Source organism: Oxyura jamaicensis, chromosome 4, assembly GCF_011077185.1.
Source record: "Oxyura jamaicensis isolate SHBP4307 breed ruddy duck chromosome 4, BPBGC_Ojam_1.0, whole genome shotgun sequence".
Taxonomy (NCBI): domain Eukaryota; kingdom Metazoa; phylum Chordata; class Aves; order Anseriformes; family Anatidae; genus Oxyura; species Oxyura jamaicensis.
In genome coordinates this window covers 22,831,961-22,854,758 of record NC_048896.1, presented here as the reverse complement: position 1 = coordinate 22,854,758, position 22,798 = coordinate 22,831,961, and the positions used below count along the sequence as shown (strand labels likewise).

Below are 22,798 nucleotides of genomic sequence, written 5' to 3'. Positions count from 1 at the left end.
GACCACTAAACTTTTTGTCTTCTTGCTTTCTGCCCTGGCCCGGCCACATCATTTAACAATGCTCTTGGCAGCCAGCAAAGCCTAGCGGCAGCGAGTCTGTCTGTCCCTGTCCCCTTGTAATGCATGCAATCCTCCGCAAGCTTCCCGCTCAGCTAGCAGCTGCGGGTGGGTTGTGGTGGCACGCAGAGCTGTGGAGGTCAGTCACATTTGGCTGGAGCCCTGCATTTCTTACTGTATATGGCCCTGCAATGCCCAAGACGTGGCATGACAGCTCTCCCTTACCTCACTTTGTCCTCCTCTGGGAGCCTGGTGGATTTGTCTCCAGCTGCCCCATACCCCTCAAGTGCCGCTGGTGGGGGAGGAGTTGGGAATTCCTCTGTGCCGTTCACAGAAGTGCAAGAGCTCAGCTCAGGAGGAAGAAGGGGTGGCGGTGGGGGTGAGAAGGGTGGAGGGATGACCCCGGGCTGGGAAGGCATAACAAACACCTCGTCGTCTTCATCGTCCTGCAGCAATGGCGGAGGCGTGAGCTGCAGGCAAGACTCCGAGATCCGGAGGTGGGTTGTCCCCTGGGGAGAAGGAGTCTCTGGGTCAGAAGAAGTGCTGCTCTGTGTTGGAAGGGACTGCCACCTCTGGGAGAACTTTGGCCCAGCTGCTGGAGGAGACGCTATAGCAGGTGGTGAGCCGTTGTCTTTGACTGAATGAGCCCACATCACCTTGGCTGGGAGGGATCTGTGCAGCAGCCCTGCTTTCCTTCTCCACATGATTTCTTCTGCAGGAGACTCAGGGGATCTATCCTGAACAGCATCCAGAGACTGTTCCTGTGTAGTACCACTGCTCTCAGGGGGAAGAGCATCTCGTTTGGCATGGTGCTGTCTCAGAGCCTGGCCATCATCTGCAGTCAAAAAGTCTGAGGGAGTCTGTGTGGGCATGGTAGGTGAGGACTGGCCGGATGCATATGGATTAAGAGGAAGAAACATGGGTTTAAAGCCTTGCTTTTGCTCCTGATAGTGACTCCTTGCCTCTGTTGGAGATGGGACAAATGCAGAAGTCCTGATATCTTGCCTGGAAGATTCTGAGGTCTTATGGCTCTCGGTCACTGTGGAGGACCTGGTGGCAACCTCACTACCATGGAGTGGATGGGGATAATAACTTGGAAATGCCATTTTTTCAGAGTGGCTTCTTTCTTTCTTGCTAAAAGACCTATAAAAAACAAGAGACAAACCACTTTAAGATAAACAACTAATCAATGAGCAGAAAAAGCTACCGTGCATCTTAAAAACCAGGTTAGATGACCATTTGAGGCCTGTGCCAGTGCCTGCTGATCCAGGTGAGGTGCAGTTGTGATACTGAAGGGAGAGGTAAATACAATCTACTAATTCTAAGGACACGGACCCAGATCCATTCCTACCCACCATCTCACATCACTTTCAATGTGTGCTGTGTCACATACATGTGCACGCACACACACTGAACATTGCAGCAATAACTCAGCAGAAAAATATCTTGGGAAAACCCGAGTACCTGGCTTCCCTTCCAGCCTCACTTTGAATTCTGTTTATTACAGATGGGGTAGGTACTGACCACAGTAAGGAAGACTACTTGACATTATCTACCACCAGAGTCTATTCTCAAATGCTGGTAACTTTCACAGTTTAAGTTTTATGGGCCAAACATTTGCCATTGCATTATCTGTTCCTTTTCGGAAGGTGCAATCGTAATGATTCAACTGTCTTCAAGAACAAAGCGAAGCAAAAAATGCAGTATTTTGACTGTGGAGAAAAATAATAATAATAAAAAAAGTTCTTACAAACTTGGGATCCCGTTAGGAAAAAGAGCTCCATTTATATATGCAGGTGTTACAAAAAAAAAAAAAAAAAAAGCAAAGCCAAGATACTTCAACCAAAACAGGATGTTACGGCTGCAAAGTCCGCAGATTAAATTATTTTTTCCATGTCTTGTAAAATGCTCTCATGTGAGTCTGAGAAACAGTGTCTGGCCTTTGAAGAGAGGATCCTGCTCAGAATATGTTGCCAAACCTACTTGCTCGTATGGCTGTTTAGCTGGAAAACAAAATGAGCTGTAATAATAGCGCTAGCAGATGCAAGAGAAGATGGCCTAAAAACATGAGGCCATACCATAAAACAATAAAATAAAATAAAGCTGAATTGCCAACACATTTTCTGTTCTCAAGACGCATTGTTCGAACAATCTAATGCTGCCAGCTCATGATGTTTGAGACTTGGGGCCCAAATTTGCTCTCAGGCGTGCTGATACAAATTAAGAACAACCTTGTCAAACACATGGGTCGTTCTGGCTTTATTCTGGTGTAACTGAGAATAGAATTTGGCAGCCTTTGCCTGGGGGTGGGGAAACTTCCCAGACAGACTGATCTTGGTATTGTCTGTGGTTCCTGGACAGTAGCAATGTGTATTCTTCTCAGATGCTCAGTGTTTGTCAGAAACACCAGATGGTAATTCTCTAATTTAAAGCTCTGTCCTACCGTGGAGGCAACTGTGGGTTCTAAACTGGCAGAAAAACAACCATTCCCAACAGGGCTTATGAGCCAGCTATTGCACGACACCTGCGCGGCAGTGTAAGAGCACAGCACGTGTGGCAAGACCAGCTGATTGCTGACCAGGGCTTGTGTAACTTGGCCATTTGATAGTTTTTCTTCCTCGATCAAGTGAGGCAGTAGAAATGGTCCCATCTCCTCTCCAGCACATTAAACAGCTGTGTCCCAAGGGAACACAGAAGTTTAATTCCTACTGCTTGATACTGCCTCTCTTGAAGGGCCTGGGCATGTAGCATGCTGCAGGCAGAGACAGGATGGTAACAGTTTTATGTGAGAAGACTGGCTAGAAAATAGCTACTGGGGGCTGACAATCACAGGACAAAGATTTGCATCTCCTGAGAGATGGGTGAAAGATGCTGCAATAATCCCACAGCCCAGATGGTGACATACGCACTCACACTGGAGCGGGAGAAGGTTCAACGTCACCCAATAGCAGAAATCCTTCTGTGAATCATTGGCATATGGTTACGGTCCTGGTCTACCCGGCCCTTTCAGTCTGCGGAGGATTCAGATCTCGTTCCCACTCAGAGTTAAATGCAAAACTGCCTATGGCTTCAGGAACGCACAAGCAGAGCCCACTCACTTCCTAAACTCATGCCCACTCTCATTTAGTTCATTTAGTTCAGCAACACAGAAAAACACTTCATTTAACAGCCAAGGCTCATGGGGAGTGCTCTGCAGCCTTTGTGCTATATCCTAAGAGTCAATGGCTTTTTCCTGTCTTCTCCCATCCTTTTGTTCCATCTTTTGGGAAATCCAAACGTGACCAAGAAAGGAAAGCAACATCACACCTCCCAGGAGAAAATGCTTGCAGAGCAGGCATGATGCACAGCAGAAACATCATAAAACTGTTAGATTAATACTAATAATCTTTGTCCAATGAAGCATGAAAATGAGAAACCTGTATTTCATGCCACAATAAACATTTTTTAGTCTGGGTGTTCCATCCCATTACTTGGAAAATAGATTGAGTTAAAAAAATAAATAAAATAGAAAATAGTTATTGAGAATGATGAAATGCAAGCTCTAGAACAAATGGGAAGGCAGGATGAACTAAATGCTGTGCTGGTCTTTCAGGAAAAAAAGGAGAAAGATGGTCCAAATTTAAGAGAAAGGATGTGTTTTAAATAATCATAAAATGACGTGCCTGAAGGCAGAACAAGTCCCTCTAAAACAACATCTATGTTTTCTTAGGGGCAAAAATTCATAGCCAGTAAGATCCAGCTAGACTAGGAGCCTTCCTCTACTTCCAGCTGTCACTCCCTGACCCAGAGCAGCACGGTGAAACCTTTGGAGACAGAAGTGTTAACTCCCAGTGTGACAACAGAGTGGGATAACATTTACTGAAAGTTTGTAAGAGCTCCTCTGTGAACAATTCTTTTAGTCCCTCTTGGTGGTTTTTACTGTAATATGACTTAGCTGTTTGGGCACTTGGAGCTTAGGGCAAACATCTATTTAATATTTAAAAGTAAATACAGCAAGATCAACTTCAGTGCCAGTGAACTTCAAAACAATCTACTGCTAAGTGGATAGTTACCTAAGTCCTAATATTATGAGTTTTATGATTACACTTTTCTATTTTTAAAAACATTTCTCTCTCCTGTTGCTGAGCAAATGTCCTGCCTGTGCAAAATAAAGCAGCCTAATTACAAAGCTCCCAGATAAATGAGCTCTCTCCATTTCGGTCCATGCAGATGTTCACTTTGGGGAGGCAGCACCCTGGACTGGAGAAAGCCAGCCAGAGTGGGACGTCATGGTATTTTTTCCTTTACTATCCTTCAGTTAGGATCAAGTCTGGAGGTGAGTTCTAACAGCAGATCAAACACGTTTTGGAAGGTACATAACTTGCTGCTGCAGAAACATGCTCCGAAATGGCATGATTGCAGAGGAGGAATTTGCAGTGAGTTAATGTCTCTAGCGGCCAAAAAAAGCTCACAGCAACTTACTCCTTCTAACTCTGCTGGGCACAGCACACCCAGAACTGTGTCCACGCAGATATTTGCTCTAGTTTCTCCTGTCCCACCTGTCTACACAGACAACACATCGCAACTGCTGCTGGCAGCAGGGTGACAAGAGCTGGCCCTGCAGCGGCCAAGGGGACATGAACGTATACCTACCTGGCTCCTGCGCTGATCACGTAGAAAGGATCTCTCACCATGGCGCCAAATTCACTGCTTTCCCTTCTCAGCAGGTCCTGGAGTGCAAAGGGGGTATTAGCAGCAAGCAGGAAACAAAAGGAAGTAACCAAACACTGGTTCTTCCTCGTAAGAAACCACTGCATGTGCCATATAGTGCGGGGTGGAAAACTGAACTGATGGGCAGGCTTATCCAGGTGAACATTTTCTGAAAACCTCTCGGCTATTCCTCGCCTCTTCCAAGAGAACTTGCCCAAAGGTATCAGGGGGACCTGCGTGCTCACTGCTGGTTTGTATGCAAGCAAGAAGCTGAGACATCATTAAAGCAGCCTGAAGCAGGGAAACTGAACAGTGAATGAACTGCGTCCAGTGCAAAATCAGGACCAAAATGCTGCAGAGAGATGCTGAATGCCACATAGGTTGGAAACTCCAGACACAAGCAGAGGTGCTGAGAAACACCACCAAGGCTGGCACTTGGTTCTTTTGAAAACTGAAGTGGAGGACCTACCTCCTCTTTATGCATTTATCTCATCTAAAACCAGAGAAATTTTGGATTTGAAATAGCTTTGTAAATCGGTTTCTCTCTGCCCTAGAGCTCCTGCCATAAGACACCAGGCTATTACGCGACATGAAAGCAAATGCTGTGCCTGCTTTTGAAGATGTTGGTGTTTTCTCCCGCATGACCTTTTCAGCACAGAGCATTTCAGTGCTTGTTCCCCACATCCTTAGTTGTTTGCTTCTTTGGACAATGCTGCTGCAGGGCAAGGGTAAGAGCAGATCTTGATTTAGGAGGCCAGGGGCTGGGAGATATGTGGGCTGAGACAGACTAAAAAAGCAGAAGGGAAGGAAGGCTGAGAATCTGCTCGGAAGACTAGAGCTAATAATTCCACACGGCTATCAATTTCCTTATATCTTTAAACAAATTCCTGCAGTGACACTGCAACGTGATTTATATGCAGCCTGAAAGGAACATTATACACTGCACAAGGCCCTGAAAAATATACAGTGAGGCAGACAAGTCTGCTGCTAAACTGGAAATAAACATTTCCCACAAAAAAAAAAAAATCACAAAAGGTCTCCAAAAAATCACCCTGTTGCTTTCACTTTGTCCCCGACTTTTGTAACTGTTGTTTTGCATTGGAGACAGTTTGGAAACAAACTGAGTTAAGAGCACTCAGATATACTTCCTTTACAAACAGACACATATTTTGGTGTCTATGTTTGAAGTCAAATGTGCCTTCCTGAATTAGGATTTCAGAACCTGATTTTCCTCACTCCAGAAGTGGATACAGACAAATCATTCTGGAAAACAGCAGTAAAGGCTCTACCCTCTTTCTGGACTTGCACCAAGACCCTGTGAGCGGGTCTGCACCGCTGTTCGTCTTCCTTGAGTCAGCTTCCAACAGGCAGAAACTCTGCTTTGTCTGCTGAATATATTCAAGATTAAAAATGAGCTGACGGGGAACATAAAGATCTCAACAACTTCCCTGTCTGTTCCCTGCCTGAGACAGCAGGCTGGGGAGATATGAACTAGGGCTGCTTGTTGTCCAACCTGGCACTGAGAAGTTCGTTGTTGTGATTTTCCTCTATCTAGATGTTGTTGTAGGACTGTCCTCTCACTGAACACAGGGCTTCAGGACTGGCAAGTTCTGTGAAGTTGCCCATAGGAGCCTGTTGCCTGGTCTGGAAAAACACTGGTGACGGGATGAGACAGCAGTGGCTTTGGGAATACATTCTGGTCACTTGATAGTCACAAGCTGCTTTTTCATTCTCTTTATTTAAAAATGTAGCAGGGGATCTGAGGTCTGTTGAGAGAGGACATTTAGAAGGAAGCACACAATGGGTCTGGGAGGAGGGCTCCTTCCCCTGCACCCTGGTCTGGGGCTGTGTCCGAGAGCACAGCAGAGTGCTCTAGCCGTAGCCCCCTTGATATTTCTCGACTCCGTGCCTCTTCACTGCACCTCGACAACTTGTTCTGGGCCAGCGACAAGTGTAGGAATAGCAGGAGGTGTCCTGGCTCTCAGCTGTCCCTTAACTATGCGAGACTGTCCAAACACTCGGACTATTTGCAGCTAGAAGCCTGCCCACCCATTTTAGTTGTTTCCCCCCCCTCCCTGTGATGGAGCCTGGCATGGAAACGGGGATGGGGCAGCAGACCCACCACTGCTGTAAATCTCCGCGGCTCGCCAGTTGCGAGGACCTAAATAGGTCTGAATAGATTTCAGCCAGCTGAAGAGCTGGCCTGGACAGTTGTTCTTTAAGAAGTTAGCCCGTTTCTACTATTTACTGTCAGCAGAGTCAGTCAAATTCCCTGTTCGTGACATCAGTGCAATGTTCCCAACCACCAAGCAGGGGACATGGAGACAGCGGCCAGGGTCTGCATGGGGTTTTCTCTGCACTGCTTCCCTCCAGGGCTGGAGGCAAAACATAATGGTAACTTGGCAGTGTTTCTGCCCAGCATTTCCCAGCACTGTCGACCACAGTGGGAGCTTGGGCAATCTCAAGCAGCCTTTAAGGTTCTCTGCTTTGCACTAGGGAGGTGAGCTAAGAAGAGTGGCAGCACCAGCATGACCACCTTCATGGCACACCCCCCAAGAAACATCCTAGTGCCTCTCCAGTGATGCTGACAGGTAAACTAGGACACCTCAGATGGGTTGGTGGGGAAGGAAGGCCACAAGCACGTTATCATCAGCACATGCACTGAAATGCCAGCAGCTCTGAAATCCCTGAAGCAGCCCCAGCAGTAGGAAAGCAGAGCAGAAGCAGTACCCCACTGGCAAGCACTTAAACCAGCATCCCGGTAATGTAAATGCAATAAACAGCCTGTACTTCAGCATTTAACCTCTCTGCAACCAAAGGAGTAACTGCTGTGACAGAGCAGCAGTCTGTTCCCTGACATCTCCCCTCTTTCCCTGGAGAGCCCTGCTTTCCTGAATATGATCCCACTTCCACCTACCTGGTGCTTCTTATCCGCTGTGGGAGATGATCTGGAACGCGTGTGCACTGGGACACACACTTTCCTCTGCTGATTGTCATACCTCTCGAGCAAATCTTCCACAGACACTGATTTCCCAGATTTCCTGGTGGAGGGTGTTTCGAAGCCCTGCTCCTGCTTCCCAAAGCAAGGCTGGCCCTGCAGGCCCAGAGGGTCTGTCTGCGTGCCTTTGGTGAGCTCCGTTTTGGCCCTGTAATCCCAGCATCTGTCTGTTTTGGATCGGCTCGTGACCAAGCCTTCCCGGTGCCCTTTCTTCTGCTCATCTCCGCTCACATCAAAGCAGCCCATGAGCCCGGGAGGAAGGGTAGAAGACATCCGCCCCGTCCTGCCTATCCGCTCTACCGACTCTCTGCGGCGATATAGGTTCTGGTCCTGGAGGGAGTTCATGCTGGAGGCAGAGGAAAGGCTCTGGCTGTCCGGGCCACCTGCCTGCAGGTAGGAGCTGTGGGAGCGCTCCCTCAGCAGCCCGACGTCCTGCGAGGATGGCCGCTTCCCTGTTTTGCGCTCGATGTAGTCAGCGAGGGCGTTCTGCTGGAGCTGCTTGAGCTCCGGCTTGGAGAGGCTGGCCGTGGAAGAAGCTATGCCCTCCCTTTCAAAGATCTTACGCCTGTCAGCCACTGTATTCTCTGGGAAGACAAAATGGAGGCTTTTCTTCTGGAAGGAGAAAGGCGACGGCTCCCCATCGGAGATGCCCACCTCATTCATCTTCTCTGGCTCCGAGTAAGACCGCTTCTTCTGCTCCGCAGTCAGCCGCTTTCGGCCCCCGATGCGCAAGACGTGCTGTGTCTTGGTGTAGTCCAGGGCAGAGAGGCTGCCTTCTGTCGGCGTCACGCTGTGCCTCTCCTTCGGGGTGTGGGGAGACGCTGCTGTGCTCCTCATGCCCACGTGGGCCGAGGCAGGCCGCTGGGCTGTCCTCTTGGGTGTGCTCCCAAAGGGGGGGCTGATGCGGCGGAACGAGGTGGCCCTCAGCACCCGAGACTGAGCGTCTTTAATGCTGTTCCTGTAGGCCCTGTTGAACGGTGTGTCCAGCTGCGACCCATGGGCATCCTGGACGTTATCCTTCCAGAGGACTTCCTTCTCAGGCTCCACTCCCAGCTGGAACGTGCTTTTGCTCCGTGGCAGCTGAGCTGCCCTTGTTTGCACCTCATTTTCAGGAGACGGGCTGTAGAATTCGCTGGACCTTGTCTGCTTCGCCGAAGCTGCCATCTGCAGCTCCACGGAGTGCCAGTGAGCCTCATCCAAATTCCCATTCCTGACAGAGGGGCTGGAGACCCTGCCCAGCTCCCCGAGCAGCTGGACGGGCTCGCGGGAGCTCAGCTTGCTGCGCATGTCCTCCTGGCTGTTCAGAGAGCACTTCGTGCCGGAGGGCTGGCTCGCCCTGCTGGGCCCATAGTGCTGGCCGAAGCTGGGAACGTTGGCACTATGGGGCCGGTGAGTGCTTTGCTCTCGCTGCTCGAACTTGCTGACCTTCTCCAGTACAGAGCAGTGGGACTTGATGGGGTCCGGTTTTCCGTAGGGAACACAATGGGTGCTGCTAGAACTGAGCCGGCTCCTCCCAAAATCAGAGGTTTTCTGGTGCTGCGGCAAAGGGGGCTCTTTGTATTTTGTCTCAGCAGCATGGAACGGGGCCACGCTCGTGCCCTGTTCCTCCTGCCTCGCAAAGGCCTGCGGGTCTGCATCACTCCACTGTTTGGGCCCCTGTCCCCTCTGGTCCTTCTCCTCTTTGCTGCTGCTGTTCAAGAAGGACATCTTGGTGTTGGAATAACCCTCACCCGGCTGTGTCTCCTTTAGCTCAGAGCTGCTTTGCCTCCTGGTGCTCTCTGCGATGTTCTGCAAGGAGGAGAAGCCGTACTGCTTGGCCTTGCTGTGACCCCACTGGTGGAGAGCGGCAGCATCTCTCTCATTTATCTGCGCGTTGCCATTTTTGTCCTCCTGGGATTCAGCCACCCAGTCCTCTCTGGGCTGGTAAGGGCTTCTTCTCTCACCAGCATCCCTCGGCTCGGGCTGCAGGGCTTGCAAACTGTGTTTGGAGGCCTGGGCAGTACTTGTGGTGTCGCAGGTGCTGTGTGCCACCTTGTAAGGTGGCAACAACTCCTCCTTCCTCGATGTGCTCAGGTAGACTTCTGGGCCTGCTGTGTTAGGAGGTTTTTGCTGGGCAAGCTTGGCTGCAGCATCGTGCTTTCTCTCAGCGGCCAGGGGCTGGTAGAAGACGGTCGATCTGTTTGCAGTGCTTTGGTTTCCATTCTCATCAAAGCCCAGTGTGCTGCTGGCTGCACCTTTGTCGTATGAGATGGGAAGAGACGAAGAGTAGCCACTTTCTTTGGCCAGAGCTGGATAAACCGTCCCGTTATTGCTTGCGGAAGGCTGGGGCACCTGGGCGTAGTGCGGCTCTGGGGAAGGCACCGGGTAGACCCCTGTAGGCAGCAGAGGCTGCCCAGGCTGGGAATAGCTCTGCTTGGGCTTCACTGTGGGGCTGCTTTCCGGGCTCTTCTCCAGCACCGTGTGCAAGTGCCCTTCTCCGAAGTGGCTCTTGAGCAGTGGCCCCTGGGAGAGCGTGCTGACAAGCGGAGGCCAGGCCCCTTTTGGCTGGGTTCGGCTGGACTTGTTCGGATCAAGGCCGGAGCATTGGCTGGGCCTCTCGTGATGCCTGATGGCTGCATAGCTGTCGCTGCGAGTGGGAGGCAAGGGAGGTCCCTTGGGGGGCTGGCTCTCACTGTCCGAGGAGCCCTGGGCTGGCTGCGCCCAGGAGGGAGCCACATTGTTCCGGCTGAAGCCGTGGAGCCTGCCATGGCCGCGACCATCCATCGAGGCCCGGGCCTCGCAGCTGGGAAGTAAGGCTGAGGACTTCACCTCGTACTCCTCAGAGATCCCTCGCTGGGCGTCGTAGACTGTCTTGACGTACCTGATGTCAGCCTGCCTCATCCCCTCCTGCAGGCCACCCCGGGAGTGCATGCTGTCTGTGGAGCAGGAGTGCTCCTTGCTGAACGGCGGAGCAGGGTACTCGGGGATGCTGGAGTTGGTGGAGAAGGAGCTGTAGGCTGAGTCTCTCTTGCTGTGGAGGTGGGAGAGCTGGTCGATGCTGTTGGTGGATTTGGCTGGGGACAGGTGACAAGGGTGGTAGCCAGGGGAGGAGTGTTCCAGGCTTTCCATGCTGCCTCGGGAACTGTACTGGTCAGGACTTCTCCTCAGATAGCCATGCTCGTAACCAGAGAGATCGCTGGTCGAGGAGCTGGGGAAGAGTGAGAGAGGAGTGAAATCCCACTGTTAGCAGAGGAGAGGCACAACAACTTATAAGTGAGCTCAGAAGCAAGATGTTTAGCTTTGAGAAGTGCAGATGAAAACCCATATTTGGGCCTTGCTCCATCCCCTGTTTGCAGTCATCCCAGTTCACAAAGAGGAACTGCTTGACATTGCAACACATGGCTCTTATTTACCACAGAGGGGTGGGAGGAGGGAAGCACAGACAGAAAGACAGTGCATCTCTGGAGCCAGGGAGGATCAAACCCACCCATCAAACCTATCCAAAGCACTTGGAACGCTGAATGAGTGCCGATGCCACTGAGGAGGAGGAGAGGAGTTTGAGAGGCGTTCTGGGGGGAATCTAATCTCTTCCTTTTTTCCCCATTTCATTCCTTTTTATGGAGATGAAGGCTATGCCCTGGCAAGCTTCCTGGAAATTCAGCTGTCCCAAGGATAGTTTGTTTGCTGCAAAAAGAGTAAGCTGACGAGAGAGAGAAGAGATGCATGTGTTTGTGTGTGGAGGCAAGTGGGGGGTGCAACACTATTAACAGTTTGAGAACAGCCCCCTCACCATGTAGCTCCGCAGGTACAGGTGCACCTTGGCACCTGCTCCAAGAAATGCACATGTTGACAGAGGATTTGTGGCCTCCAGAGAAGTGTTCAAAAAAAAAGGATGTTCAGAGATCTTTCTATCAGCTGGAAGGGAGCTCCTTGTGCTGGATGCAGTTCTTGTATACCTCACATGGGGACATCACAAATTTCTGTGGAGTTTCCCCCTGGCTAATCTCTCTTCCCAGACTCCAGCAAATGCAGGGAGGATTGTGGAGTGTAGCCTGATGATTTCCTTTCCTCTGTTCCCAGCTCCCCTCCTTTGGATATGGCTCTGTCTGGTTCCCTGTGCAGCTGCAAGTGCCATCCTGGCAGAGCCACAGGCAAACACCTGGAGAGGAAAAGCTGCTGTCCCACGTAGGGCTCCGAGCTGCAAGCAGGAATGGAGCCTGGGGCTGCCAGGGTGCAAGCTGCAGCCTCGGCTGGCAGAGGGAAGGCAAGCTCCATTTCTACGTGCTTCACAATTTCTATGTGCCTCACCCCACTGGGATAACAAAACCAAACCTGCTTCATGCAGCAGGGGAGCTGGGGATGCACAGCAGCCCTGGGAATTAAGGTGCCTTTTCTGGGAGGCAGCAGGTACGTTTGTAACAGCCCCTTTGCTAACTAACGTGTCTGCCGAAGAGCCTAAAGCCTGGGATCATATCCCAACCACAGTCCCTTCCCACAAGCCCCAAGGACAGGTAGGGGCAGAAGGCTGCTAAGGACAAGGAAAGGCAGAAGGAAGTCTGCCTGCCAGGGGAAGAAGCAGCAGCTCTGCAGAGATGCAGAGGAACACAGAGACAGAAATGGATCTGGCAAAACTTAGGATAAAGCTGGTTTACTCATCTGAATGCACCACTAAGTGTTTAACAAAATATTTTAAAAATCTCCCTGGCAATGCCCAGTGCAGCTCTGGCCAGCTGGCCACTAGGTGTTCCCCGTGCTCCTCTTCAGGCTCCCAGGAGACAGCCAAATGCTCTGCTAGAAGCTGTGGCTGGGAAGCAAAGCCCTTGGGTGGGAAATAAATACGCTACAGGATGATCTGTGCTGAAAGCCAGTCAGGAACATACATTTTTTCTGTAACCACCCGCTCACTTTTTTTTAATGCCACTTTTTCTCTTTCCTCCCCTCTGCCGAAGCTGTTTTGCTTGTAGAAGAAATGAGGTTTAAATCCCAGTGGCTGTAAGGAGAATTTCCTGCTCCCAAAACCCTTCTGCCTTTCCAAGGAAAATGCTCCAAGGGCAGAATTAAAAGTTGTCCCCCCTTCCCAAGTTGGCCCAGGGCTCACCACCAAGTACCTCAGAGGGGCCAACGGGTGTGTCTGCCCTGGGTGCTCTTCTCCCAGTATTGAGCACTCCTTGCACTGGGACCACATCGCTGCTTCCAGTCTCCCTCAGTCCAAAGCCAAAACCAGAGGGACCTCACCCAACCTTTGTTTAACAGCACTAAGGTTCTCGTTTAGACTTCTGGGGACTGGCAAACCACTGCACTGACTTCCTAGTTATGGTAAAACTGACCCCTGCAGAAAGAGATTGCCAAAAGCAGGAAATCCCTCGCTGAACTTCTCACCCTGGGAGTACTGACAGTGATGCAATGCTGCTGGAGAGCAGCTCGGCAATGCTGATGGGTGCAGCAGCCCTGCTGCCAAACCCTTATCTTCCTTAATAGGTTCGGTTTCATTCGGGATTTCTTTTCCTCTGCTGGGGAAATAAATTTGCTGTGTTTCTGCATGGGGACACCTTGCAGGACGCAGAGCAGGACTCCGACTCCTGTATCAGTACCCAGAGACAGCCACCTCAATGTGCTGGCAGTGGGCTCCCATCTTGGCAGGAAGGGGAATTTTTAAAGCAATTAATTGCATAGGTGTTAATCACCTCACAGAGCACTTAATTGAGGAATACACGTCCACTTTATCTGGGTAACCAAAGAGGAAGAGAAGCCCTCCTACCTCCAATCCTAACCCTGGCTGTCTGTAAACCCACCAGCTGTACGGAGGCAGACGGTAACATTTTGCCATCAAATCTTTTGTCCCCTTCCTTCACTCCTGAGCTCTAGATGTAGGCTGCAATCTTGCAGTCAGCACCACCAAGACAGTTCCTTGGGTATGAGGCAGAGCCTCCCCGAAGGCAGTGTGAGACTGGAAATAAAGACATAGGATTTGTGGGATGGCTTAGAAGCACGCTAGCTTGGGAGCCTGATTCTACACCCATGTAAGGTATGTAAAAAGAGGGAAAATAAGAAATTAAAAAAGCTGGTGGCTCTACGCCTCTGGCTACGTGCAGCACAGGACCACAGCTGTGTAGTGCTTACCTGGAGTGGTAGGACTGATGCCAAGGGATGCCAAGCGTGCCCTGAGATATTTGCATCATGCTGGGATCGGGTTGGTTCTCTGCAAGTTTGGTTGAATGCCAGGAGTGAGGTCGGCCTGGAGTTTCACTCCGCCTAGGTAAAAGCAGAAGGATTTTGCATGTAAACAACAGGCCAGCTCCTTCAAGGAAGAGGAATGCGAAGAAACACTGAGAGGCATTTAAAATTGCTAATGCTCACTTCTGTTTCACTGCTACATTTTTTCTTTTCCGAGCGAATCCCGAGCCATTCCCAGCATTCACACAACACATACCCCCTCATGTTTGCAAACCAAAGAGCATGGGCAGACAAGCATCCCCACGGACCAGTTCAGTCTGGGCTGCGTGTGGGACTCCCACACCGTGCACTGAGCATGTGATTCCTATGGATGCAGAATGAGCGCTTTTCTCAAACGGTTCCCTTCATTTTAAAGTGACTGCTGGTGAAGTCATTGAAAGGATCAAATGCCACGAGGGGGTGGAAGCCCGGACAATGCTGTTTTGATCTCTCCTGGGTGCTTATAAAAATGCAGGAAGAGATGTGACAGCCAGGTGCCAGCAATGCGCGCCCCTCGCAGCCCCCAGGGCCGTGCAGCCAGGCAGCTGTCCTGCTGCTGCGTGTAAGCACGGCACAGCCAGCCGGGGGTTCTTCCAGTCACCAACACTAAGAAGGCCTCTGGCAGCTCTCAGGAGAAAAAAACACACCCAACAACCTTATTTCAAGTACATAATGGTGCAGTGGAAAGTCGAAGCAGGGGTTTAGCAATCAAGTACCCTGAATGTGCCGCGCAGACTCTCCTCTGCCCCAGCCTTTGTGCTTGGCTTTAATCCTCCCTCTGCTTTCCGTGGGGATTGCTACCCTGCTCTAGCACGCATCCCTGCAGTTTCCAACTCTTCCTGCAAGAATGAGGGGCAGTACGGGACCTGTGTAACACCAAAATCCCAAATGTGACAGCCTGAAGGTCAACCTTGCCTACTCCTATAAAGCATGAAGCCAAGAGGAGGAGCTGACACATCTTCAAAGTCATTGTCTCACTGAAATTTTCATGGTGCAGCATGTCCTGAATAATGTAAACAGATTAAAATGCCCTCTGCGGATACAAAACATAGGCCAAAAGAGGACTCTCCTAGCACTGCCTGAGATTGGGAAAAGAAAGAGTACGGGAAAATGTCCAAGGCAAAATCTGCTTGTTAGGGTCAGACTGCATACCGGCACAAACTAACACTTAGTCACATGGTCTGAACTTTTGGGTAGACCTGTGCGGTGTCAAGAGTTGGACTTGATGATCCTTAAGGGTCCCTTCCAACTCAGGATATTCTATGATTCTATGATTCTATGATTCTATTTGCAGTGACGGATGTTCTGCTCCATAGAATTGCGCTGGCAGACACTGAGAAGCAGAACCACTTCACCAGGAGGTTTTCCATGCAGATTTCAGAAGGGCAAATCATTCCCTCACCATCAGATAGAAGAACAAAAGAGGGACATCTTTTTCCTTTCAACATTTGTTGTGACAGATTGTGTTAAGGAGAGCTGCAGTGGAGGGTATTGGGGGTGAGCTGAACCAAGCACCCTTTTACCATTTCATGTGTAGGTGTGTTTAAAACAGAGCTCTCTTGTTACGCTCCTTGCCCAGAGAAACAAGGAAACTTGTTGGCAGGATGGAAAGCTGACAAAACTGTTTATTACAAAAACCCCATGCTTTTGCCTTCTCTGTTGCAGAGATTTAAAGACTCTCTTTGTACTTGGAAGGAGTATGAGCCCCAACATTAATCTTTTACTTGTGAAAGCACAAGGGATGATCACAAGCAAAGCACATTAGCCCTTGATTTGATCAGTAAAAAGCTTCAAGAAGTAGCAGAGCCAATCCTCTGAGCCACAGATATTTAAAACCCTTTTGGCCAGTATCCTTGTAACAATACAACACATGGAGAGCGAAGCTGTGAATTGAAGTCAGAAGACATGCCGTACCAGCTCAGCGCAGGATAACCTTGCATTGTTTCCACACCTACCTGATCCTGGAAACGTGGATTAAGGGTAACCGAATCTTAGCCGAGCTTAAGCCAAGAGAGGAAGCGCTGCAGTACACATGATCTCTGGCTCATGTTGCAGACTCACACAGGTGATCTCTGAGGAGGAGGCAGGATGGAGGCACGGGGTGCCCGCGTGCACACGTGTGCACTGAATGGCAGAGACCGAGGGCTTGATACAGTCCCCGCTGAATCAGTCAAGAGATTGTCCCTGACACAGAGCTTAGAGACTGGAGAACGGCACAGCCCTGTCTGTGTGTGGGTGTCTGGGGAATGCCACAAGTTCCTACCTTCAGCCTCCTGTAACACCTGAAAATAGCACCTTGCTTCACCCTACTTCCTTAAGCTTAGTTTATAATTATTGTTATTATTGCCCAATAAGGGAAAAGGGCTAGAACTGGAGTATAACATAGCAGTGAGCAACGCAGTGTCTACAGAACAGCTATCTCCCATTAGAGAGCTGGGGGGAGCTGAACGTGGTTCATCTGCCAAGCTTGCAACAACTTCTGGTTACACTGGTGCTACTGCAGAGCACAACTGTCAGGAAACAATTAAAAGCAGCGCACGATTAAACTCCTCTTGGCAAGTGGGGCAGAACTGCTCTTGTAAAACCCACAGTGTCAGATCCTGATTCATCCCAGACGAACTGGCTGAGTGATAAAACTTGCAAATGCAGCAGCTAATTCCTGACTTGAGTGAAGACATAAATAATTAGACCTTTAATTGGTGCAAATTTGGTATAGCTCAGTTGCCTTCAACAAAACCAGGAGCAAGAGCTGATGCTGTTCTAAGATATGTAAGATTTCAAAATGCAGAACTTTATTAATAATAATAAACCACCTCAAGCCCTTACCCTTTATACCTGTTCCTCAAGGGCTATAAGTACTATACTTGCAAAAGAGTTTGGACAATCATATTACTAAACAATTCTCCACTTCAAACGATGCGGAAAGTGATCCCTCAGTTGTAAATGCCCAGGCTGGAAAAGAGACCCCTGGATCTTCATGGACACCTCCAGTGATCAGATAACTTGGGCATCCAGGTCAGGCTGGCAGCCCGACAGATGCCTCGGAGCAAAGGTACTCGGGTCAGTCACTGGACCTGATGCAACGCTGGCAGCTAACAGGTCCTGCGGCAGCTTTAACACTGATGACATACCAGATACTGCCAAATTCACACCGTAAACTGGAAAAATGAAGGGAAAATGAAAGCCTTTCATCTTGTCCAGCTGCTGTTATCTGGGTGCTCCTTCTTGCTATCCTCGTCACAGCATTTTCAGACAGAAATGTGACTGGCACATTAGCAGTCTCCTCGAACACAGTCTGGCAAAGGCTTGATGCAGGCTGGGCTGCGAGGGCCGTACTGCCATTTCTGAGGCTCTTTACCACTAATAGCTCTGTAGCTCTCTTTTATTAGGAAGAACTGAGTGTGTTCACCTCTGTTATCTCGGTAGAAGATTCTTTTTATGCTTTGTATGCAAAACAGTTATGGAAGTACACACTATAAAGATAGCTTGGCACCAACTGCAAATGAATCAGCACCTAAAGAACAGCCATCAGAAGCTTTCTTCACAGTGTAACAAAAAGGTTGGGTTATGTTTTTCCCATGCCTACAGACTAAAACCATACAAAACAACACATTCAGTCAAATTTCTGTTCTTTATGTGCTGTTCCTTACCAGTGCCACAGCGCATGCACAGCCTGAGTGCTTTGCTTCAGCCATCCTCCAGCTGTGTCCTCTGAGAGTTTCTATTTCTGTGCATGAAGGCCCACCTTACCTAAAGGAGACAATTCTGTTTCTTCAAACTACCATTTTCTTTTTTTCTTGCCTAGAAAAACTTCCATTTTCCTAAACCTCCAAATAGAGCAGTTTTGAGGGAAAAAAAAAAAAAAAGGACAAAAAGATGTTCAAACAACCCCTACAGACTCCAGATTTCTCACAGCAGCCTCCAGGTTGCCAGCAGCCTGCTGCACGTTTTGCCCGAGGCTGAGGAGCAGTGCAGCAATGCCAACCACTGCTGCCCCAACAGCAAGAAGTGCAGGTGGATGACTACTGTTGCCCAGTTCATGGGGACCAGCTTTTATGGTGGGATGAGAAGCAGGAAGGAAGCAGCTTCCTCCTCTGCCTCACACAGACTGACTTAATTTTCTCCTAGCAGACAATAATGGGATGTAACTCAGCCTTTTAGAAAGCTAATGACTGAGAGCCAGTGAGGGGACGTTGCGGCTGACTGAGTAGCAGCTCTGAGTTCTCCATGCCCCAGTAAACCCACCTATTTTTCATGCAGCTCATCCACAGTGCTTGCAGGAAGTTAAGTTTTCAGCCGTCTCATGCCTGGCAAACACATCATTCAAGATGTGTTTGTGAACAAGTTGTCTTCTTTCTACTATTGACCTTGTGCGCATTTTGTCCCTGTCCCAGCAACCTTCAAAATCCTCCTCAGCAGAGAAATGGGCTATGCTGAAGAGAAAAGCATCAAAACTGGTCAAGAAAAGTAGCTTTCCTGGAGGAGCAAAATCAATCTGTGGATGCAGGCAGGAGCAGTGGTCAGTGGGAATCCATTCCCCATGATCAGACAGATGGGAAGAAACAAAGAGATCTAACGCCAGCAGAATTGTTCTGTGCCATCGCAGCCACTGTGAGCCCTGTGAATGGTGTTTTCCCCAGCAGCTGTGTGACCCAGGTGGCTGTGTGGGAGGTTGCTGGAGCTGGGATAACCATGGCCTGGCACATTCAGCCAGGTTGGAAGGACTAGGGAACCCTGCAGCAGACCTTCCTCCTGTAGAAGAGAAAAAAGCTTTGGACACAAGTGCAGAGCTTGTGCCTATCAGATCCAGTCCTGGGCACAGAGTCACAAGAGAGACAGACAGGAAGGCAGGTGCCCATCTTTACCACATCATCCTTGCAGAGGTTAAGATTTCAAGCTAGGGATGTTTAGAAACTGACAAAAAGTACGTGTCAGAGGCAGCATGTTCTGAGCCGTAGCCCACTGCACAGTGCTGTAGGCTTTCTGTGTGGTGAGACCCCGATCACAGCAATTTCTGTGTAATCTCCCAGGACAACTGCATATCTGCATAAAGAACAAACAAGAGTCTGATTTCTCTCTGCTGCAGACATGTCTCCAAGATGGTCGTATCCAGAAGGAGTGCTAGCATAACAAGGATACCTTCTACAGACATCCTAACGCATTGCTGCAGTCCCTGTGCCCAGCTACTAAGCAGGAGATGAAGGAAAAACTAAAGCACTCGGAAGCCTATTAGGATTTCAACAGAGTGAGGCCACAATCTACTCAAAGCAACGTCACCCTTAATTAAGGTTCAGTCATGGTTCTAAAAATAAGCAGAACAGACGAGGCCAATTAGAAAGAAGTCGGACCATAATGGCATCAGCTTGGTGTGTCTTTCACTGAATCTCTCTTTTCAGGCTCACGAAGCCCTTCTGGTAAATTCAACGGCAGATGAGATCTGGAGTGTGCTCTGTTCCTTCACGATTTTCATTAAAATAAGGAGAACTCATTAGAAAGACATGAAGTATAAGAAATGATATTTCAAGTCATAAATCTCGGGCAATGGTATCTCCTCACATATAAAGGAAAGGGAGAATTGCATCCTCCACCCGTCTTTATGCTCAGAATAAAACTTTCCCTAAGTTAAATAATAATTAAAAATGCATTGAAAAAACCTCACGTCTGGACATTTAGGTCAAACGTGTAGACACAACCTTCTTTTCTGCAGTATGCTCCTCTCTGCCCCTTCCAGAGGACATCTCCCCAGACAAGGAAACCCCCTGAGCATATCACAGCTTTTAGCAGTTTCAGTCTTTAATACACACACAAAAGAGAAAACAACTTGAGTAACGTATCCCAGCTGAGTTCAGCACCCTACCCCAGATCAGTCTGCTCTCATTCCTCTCTCAGACACCTTTCCCAGTGATGTTGTCTCTGCTTGTTGCTTCCAGCCCACATCAGATGCTATTTGTTTTTTTCCCATTGATGAGCATCGCTTGGGATGTCTGGGTTGCATCAGACCAGGCCTTGAGCTCCATGTCTGAACTGGCAGACAGGCACTGAGCTTCCTGAAGTCTCTTGGGGGCAAGGAAGCAGAGAATCAGAGGCTAATCCTCACGTTTCCTACCATTACCATCACCAACTCTTTGGGAAAAGCTCCCTTCCAGACCACCATGGGGAAAAAAAACACCCTGGGTGAAAGCTGAGATGACAACCACAAACATGGATGTATGGATGGATTCCTTCTACCATTCTTCTCAGCTCCACATACAGGAAGCAGCCTGCCTGCCTTCCTCTTCTGCTAGCACCAAAAGCAGACAAAAAAAAATTTGAGGACAGATTATTTGGTGGAAGGGAACAACCAAGGGTACAGAAACGTCTGTCATGCTCACCCTGGTGAAGGACGAGGTGTGGATGGCTCTGGATACATGACAGCATCAAGTGCTGCAGCAGAGTTTGCAGGAGACAGAAAGTAGCTTTTCTTGAAAGAAATGCTCTCCCCTGGGCTGTGGAAAAAAGCCCTGAGATCACTCAGAGGTGACGGCAGCTGCGAGCAAGAGTCGCTCCTTGGGTGAACTCATGAACAGTCAAACATTGTAATTAATGATTATTGGTCTGGTACATCACACCTCTGTGTTATCACATTTCTCTGGTAACCCCTAGGCTGTCTTATCCAAGGCAGGGGCATTTATCCCACTTTCCAGAAAAGGAAACAAAGGCCTTAAGAGGTGAAGTGACTTACAGAGAATCACCCAACAGGCCTACCGCAGAGTGCCGCGCCAGGATCTGGGCCATGCGCTGCTGCTTCGTTTTCCCTTCGTCCGAGCACCCGTCTGACAGGCAATATTTAGATTGAGGGCTTTGCCCTGCACAACGAAAAGGTCCCACTGACATTCCCTGACACTAACCAGACAGCAGGCTTGAACAGGAACAGCGGGGCTTTGGTTATTAGTGTGAGAGGTGATGTATACAACCTTCATTCTTGCTGATTACTGGGTTCAAGGACTCTGTCCTACTGGGATCTTCTGACAGCTTTCTTTAAAAAAAGAAGCAACATTACCAAGCAACATGGTAAGTATGACTTAAACTGCAGAATAAAGAGCATTTCAGATCTCTGTCTTGAGAAAATACTTGCCGCCAGGATAGTCTATCTGTGCTGCTCACACAGGGCTGTGGCTTAGAGGTGGGGGAGCTGCTGCAGGCTCCTCCTTGTTACTTAGAGCACCCAGAGGCTGGGATGAGGAGCTGGTGAGCACTGGCTTAAAGACCCTCTGCAATTTCACTCATCTTGCCCCAGTTTTACTGTTTCCTTCACTGGAAAAAGACTAAGAAAGGACAGACACGGAAAAGAGACAGCTGGCCAACAGATGGAGTCTTTGTTTTAGCTTTCATCTCTGAGAAGGCCCGTGCTATGTGTTCTCCAGGCGTTCCCATCAACTCCCAGAGCATGGGTAGAAAACCTCAGCTGCCAGACCCTAACATGGTTTAACCTGCCCGTGTCTTTGCAGAAGCCACAATGCTACATTGATTTATCCTCATTGATGAATTGGCCCAACGGGCTTAATTCAAATAATTTTTTCTCATTCTTCTCCAGCCAGTAAATTAGTTAAAAAGACAGAAAAACAAGCATAGCTTAGATTCTTTTGCCCTCTGATATCAAACACACAGCAACTTGCAACAGGAGAGACTTAGAAACAATGGAAGGAATGTGTTTTCTCAGTCTCCTTCAGCTCTTAGGAGGAACTCGGGGGCTGGCAGCAGAAATGCTGCCCAGTGAGCCTGATTATCCAAATGTAACACGGACAATGGGTCGCGGCAGGTAACCAAGGGGATTCTCAGGGCGAGCGTCACAGATGGTAGCTGGGTTCTGCTCTCAGCGGGCTACAAATCACAGGCAGCCCTAATACACTCCTCACCAAAATCCTGATGGGGAAATGATCAGCGTGAGAGACGATGGTTGAGATGCTCCATTGTGACACCTGAGAGACCGGTCCTGAGCGCTGGCTTCCCCCTCTGACTGAGGACGTTCGTTCATCACCCTGAACTTCAGAAACTGCCGACAGCCTTCGTCGCCTTGGGTGTGTTTGCAGAAAGTAAACAAGCAGGAGGACTGCACCCAGTGGTACAGCTGAAGCAGAGGCCACCAGGGCTGAAATGCCCTCCCACACTCAAATTCTTATACATGAAAGCAACTTCCTGTTTGCAAGCAAAGCTTCAACACGAGTTAAGCCACTGAGATAGGCAGACACAGCCTCCGACACTGCCGGAAAAGGGAAGGAAAACATTGGCACCGCATCCAAAGACAAGCTAATCCAAGTGAAATGCTAAACTCTGGAGCTTCTACAGATATCTGCTAATAGATCGACAGGCCAGCAGGATTTACAGCAGGCATATCCTGAATAACTCACTGCTATAGAAAGGTGGTGGATGCGTGGCGAGCTTCTTTCCCAAATTTGCTGCGGGTCACATACCTCAGACACTGCAGAGCCCCACACCCTCAGAGTCACAAATAAATCTGTCCCTGATTAAACTAGCTCAAGGAGAGATTTCAGCCTCTAAAATATGCTCCATCCCGAGGAGATGCACAGTCTGTAACTGACAGCAGTGGCTAAAAGGTGGAACAACTCCACTAAGGCCAGCGAGTTTGCTCCAGATGTGCATCTTTGCTTATAAGATCGGAACGTGACTTGACAAGCATCCCATCCCCTCCTCAGCTGCTCATTTGGACTTCAAGTAGGTCACGGTCTGGCCCAAATTCAATGCTGCCAATAAAAGTCACTCCTTCATGGTGCGAATCTCAGAAGGCTGAGACACAAACATCTATGAGGTCATCCAGATTACCACCTGGCTGATGCAAAAGGCTCTTTTGATGCCACTGAAAGC

General features: G+C 49.2%; 1 protein-coding gene across 8 annotated transcripts in view; it reads right to left on the bottom strand.

Moving 5' to 3' along the window:
* SHROOM3 (shroom family member 3) overlaps positions 1–22,798 on the bottom strand; it is a 148,808-nt gene that overhangs the window by 8,091 nt on the left and 117,919 nt on the right. For 7 of the 8 annotated variants that reach the window (XM_035324141.1, XM_035324140.1, XM_035324145.1 and 4 more), the window contains 4 exons: positions 13,844–13,975; positions 7,664–10,931; positions 4,690–4,766; positions 283–1,200 (listed from right to left, as the gene is read on the bottom strand). In XM_035324141.1, coding sequence (XP_035180032.1) covers positions 283–1,200; positions 4,690–4,766; positions 7,664–10,931; positions 13,844–13,975 — 4,395 coding nt within the window. Of the gene's footprint in view, positions 1–282; positions 1,201–4,689; positions 4,767–7,663; positions 10,932–13,843; positions 13,976–15,891; positions 16,170–22,798 lie in introns of those variants that run through there. The other variant, XM_035324148.1, reaches the window with a different exon arrangement.